The sequence below is a fragment of the Sander lucioperca genome, chromosome 14 (genome assembly GCF_008315115.2).
Source record: "Sander lucioperca isolate FBNREF2018 chromosome 14, SLUC_FBN_1.2, whole genome shotgun sequence".
In the NCBI taxonomy this organism is placed as follows: domain Eukaryota; kingdom Metazoa; phylum Chordata; class Actinopteri; order Perciformes; family Percidae; genus Sander; species Sander lucioperca.
Genome location: NC_050186.1, coordinates 7,906,083 through 7,909,847, shown reverse-complemented (window position 1 = coordinate 7,909,847; position 3,765 = coordinate 7,906,083). Strand labels below are relative to the sequence as shown.

Below are 3,765 nucleotides of genomic sequence, written 5' to 3'. Positions count from 1 at the left end.
GTGAACAGAGCACATGATCAAATATGGTGCATTTAGCTTTCAACCAAAAATTAAGCAAATTTTTAGAAATGCTATGCAAATAACAATCTCAATCTTTAACACAACTATTCTACCAAATAATTTGTGAGTTACATCAACTTACCATGTTTAGTTATGATGTTATTACCATAGCTGTGGGAGAAGCCAGGTTCAAAAAAGCAATATTTATGATTTCTGCAAGATGGCTGTGTTTGAGGTGCTCCAGGCCTGATTGGTCAGATGCCATGATGTCAGTATCTGTCAGATAGCTTGATATCCCCTGATTGGCTGAGAGAAAACCACATGACTCTACAACTCCAAATGGAGGCAGGGGGAGGGCATTTTGAATGTGTGCAGAAGTGACTAAATATGGTAACTTGCCCCATAAAGGGTTAATGCAATTTTAAACATTTTCCTGCAGTATAAAAATGGCACCACGGATCAGCCCCCTTAAGGATGCCACTCACTATGTTCTTTCGAAGTCTGACAAGACATCCAAATTAGAGGTGAAGTACATCAATGCAGTTAAAGGTAAGATGGTGTCTGATGTGATTTATCAGATAATAATTATAATGTATATAATCATTAGTTGATGAACATCTAATGCAGAATGTCTCAAATTTCAAATTTGCTACTATTTGTTAAGGTCTAGACCTAGTCCTGTTCTGTTGAAAATGCTTTTGTTGTCTTTCACAGGACGTGGTGTATTTGCAAAGTCCTCTATTTGCAAAGGAGATTTTGTTGTAGAATACAGGGGAGATATTAGAAATGACGCAGAATCCCCGGGAAGACGACAACTTTACCACCCGTCATGTGCTGCTTTTATGTTTGTGTTTAAGTGGAAAGGGAAAACATGGTGGTAAGACTTCAAGTTGTACCTATACTATACTATACTATCTAAGTGAGGCACTGATTTTGTGGTGATATATTGTGATGTTTGTATTTCCTCCTTTCTCATGTTTCCATTTTAAGTATTGATGCTTCGAGAGAAGACGGGTCATTTGGACGACTTGTCAATAAGGAGCACAGATATCCAAACTGTAGGATGAAGAAAATTGAAGTTAACAGACACCCCCACCTTTGTTTATTTGCTCTCAACAACATTAAAGAAGGAGAGGAATTACGTATGACTATGGGGGTGAAGACAGCCCATGGAGAACAAAAGTATGTTGCACATTACACAGTACACAATGGCCCATGGTATTGCAAAATGTATCAAAATGTCTTGAATTGATTAGGATATGAATCTTTCAGAAGATATCAATCTAAGACTATGTTGAAACTGCAGGCAAATCAGATCTTTTTAACCAGAGTCCCTGCACTGTTATTTGTTAGTGATCAGATTGGATTTGTGCATTCATGTTCATCACTTCAGATTTCATTCTACAGTCTCTTTATGTCAGGTTTTGGTATTTTTGTGGTCTTAAGTAGCTAAGAAGAGGAAGGAAATGTAATGTCATGTACTCTATTATGAATTAGTACACTCAACAGTTTACTGTAATGCATCTAGAAGGTTAATGACAGTAGGGTACTTAGGGCAGATCTTTCTTAGTTTAATTTCTTGGTTAATTATCAGTGTTTTCTGGACACTGACGACGTCCCCACAGCACACATTTGGTCACTGTCTGAGTAGAAACTGTGTGTGAAACATTGGACAAAACTGGTCCCAACAAGAAACTGTTACATTGTGTGTTACAATGTAATTACTAGTACAAGTGACTGTACCTAATTGAAACTTCAGTAATAATGCTGCGTTCTATTATTCTCAACGAACCGACATGGCCCTCGGAAAAACATGGACGCCACCCGGAAAGCTGTTGTTGCAGTAGCACTGGCCGAGTATGTGCTTCACCTACACAACATGGAGGAAGAACTCCAGGAAGAGGACACAAGACGCAGAAGGTATGCTCATATTTCAGTATGTTTAATCAAGTGAAAACGTTTGAGCCGCGTTATAGTAGATCATTTTAGCACGCTAGCTAGCAGGAAATGGGCTAAAAACAACAGTGGCGACGTCGCTAAAGGGGATATTGAACTCCTTGCAGTGTTGCTCTTCTACTGAACGTTTTTTTGTCGTTATAAATAGATGCACTTAAAGGCTTAAGGTAATGTTTAATGCATGTTTTTGACAACTTGTGCAAGATGCAAACTTTGCTGGCGAACGCAGCGAAAAGTAGTAGACGCACTGTTACATGAGTTAAAAGACGTATGTATTAACAGCAGTTTTTTTTTTTATCTCTATTTGTTTTTCTCATTCACGTAGGGCTGTGGTATCAACTGGATACTAGTCCAGACAGCAGCTCATCCTCAAGTCTGGAATGGAGTGGGAGCTCATGCTGGATATGGATGACAATACATTTGCCCGCCATTTCCGGAAGAGAAGAGCCATCAGAAGAGCCAGGTTTGAGCAGCTCCTTGGACTGCTTCAGGAGGGCGGCCTGCACAGCAAACACAGCCATAGACTTCCCCCCTTGCCTGTTCCCAAAAAGGTCCTCATGTTTCTCTGGTTTATGGCCAATCAGAACAGCTACAGAGAAATATCTGATAAATGTAATGCTTCCAAGTCAGGGACGCACGGAGCCATCCTTCAAGTGCTGACCATCATGTCAGGGATTGGCACAAACTTTGTATCTTGGCCAAGGGGCTATGAGAAGAGGATGTCTTCCTGTCTTCCAGCGCATCTCTGGCCTCAATGGAGTCATTGGGACAATAGATGGTTGCCACATCAGAGTCCAGAGTCCACCATCAGAGGAAGGGATTACATCAACAGGAAGTCCTACTACTCTGTCCTCCTCCAGGGTATTGTCAATGATGAAGGCCGCTTCATTGACATCTTTGCTGGACCACCAGGCAGGGTGCATGATCTGCGGGGCTCCACTTTTTACACGGAATGGCAGGAGAAGATGGTGGACTATTGTCTGCTTGGGGACAGTGCCTATATTGGTCAGGCCTTCCCCTTCATTATAACACCAAAGCGTGACAACGGGGCCCTCACCAATGCTGACCACCAGCAAAATTTCAACATCAGTCGGGGGAGGGTCATTGTTGAGTAGGCATTTGGCAGGATGAAGTGCAAATGGCGGCACTTAAGAGACCTGCAGAACACCAGGATGGATGTTATGGTAATTATTATCATGGCTGCATGCTTCTTGCACAACCTTGCCCTTGGAGCTGTGAATGGCTGTGATGAACACCCAGAGAGATGTCCAAGAGAGGAGGATGGCAACGAGTAGTTGTGACTAATGTCATCTAATACATTTCTATTGTGTTTTTACACCTTTTAAACGGTTTCAGTGTCAATTTTCTCCCCCTTTAACTGTGGATTTCCCCTGGATGCAGAACGTCTGCGGACCGGCTCCGCTGCAGAACGGCTGTGTGCTCCGCCGTCCGTCAATACCCACTAGGTCCGGATTTGTTGTGGCACGGCTGCAGCCATGACTGACAGCTGTAGTCACGAGGACCCATGAGATCTTGCGAATTCACGTAGAATAGAACCACAAAACCAACAACAGTTTGTTTCCATCCAGAGGAGTAGTGTGTTTTCAAGGTGTAGTGCAGGGAAATATGATCCGCCGTGAGCATGCTATATTTTACTTTGAAAAATAACCAGATTTTTATTTTGTTTCTGTGCTCAACTTCCTGTCCCGCACTATCTGCCGTGTGCTGAATTGCTGCAGAGCTCTCCGGCGTCCGGCAAAAATAGAAGCTCTGCGTATCTGCTTCGGAGGGCTGGGACCGCCGGAGCTG

General features: G+C 42.7%; 2 protein-coding genes across 2 annotated transcripts; both read left to right on the top strand.

The window, feature by feature from the left end:
- The first annotated feature begins 445 nt into the window (after window positions 1–445).
- On the top strand, window positions 446–2,306 carry LOC116059063 (N-lysine methyltransferase KMT5A-like). The gene is made up of 4 exons (XM_035991617.1): window positions 446–549; window positions 715–877; window positions 991–1,182; window positions 2,282–2,306. The coding sequence occupies exons 1-4, from the start codon at window positions 447–449 to the stop codon at window positions 2,304–2,306; spliced, it is 483 nt and encodes a 160-aa protein (XP_035847510.1). The 5' UTR covers window position 446.
- Window positions 1,894–3,250, top strand: LOC118493103. Its single transcript, XM_035991697.1, has 2 exons — window positions 1,894–1,920; window positions 2,331–3,250. The coding sequence occupies exon 2, from the start codon at window positions 2,337–2,339 to the stop codon at window positions 3,069–3,071; it is 735 nt and encodes a 244-aa protein (XP_035847590.1). The 5' UTR covers window positions 1,894–1,920; window positions 2,331–2,336; the 3' UTR covers window positions 3,072–3,250.
- Window positions 3,251–3,765: the final 515 nt, after the last annotated feature.

Excerpts from the sequence above, each read along its gene's own strand:
- LOC116059063 (XM_035991617.1), top strand. The coding sequence starts at position 447 with ATGGCACCACGGATCAGCCCCCTTAAGGATGCCACTCACTATGTTCTT. Across the intron at positions 550-714 it reads GTACATCAATGCAGTTAAAG|GACGTGGTGTATTTGCAAAG; the intron begins GTAAGATGGTGT and ends TGTCTTTCACAG. Across the intron at positions 1,183-2,281 it reads ACAGCCCATGGAGAACAAAA|GGCTGTGGTATCAACTGGAT; the intron begins GTATGTTGCACA and ends TCATTCACGTAG.
- LOC118493103 (XM_035991697.1), top strand. The coding sequence starts at position 2,337 with ATGGAGTGGGAGCTCATGCTGGATATGGATGACAATACATTTGCCCGC.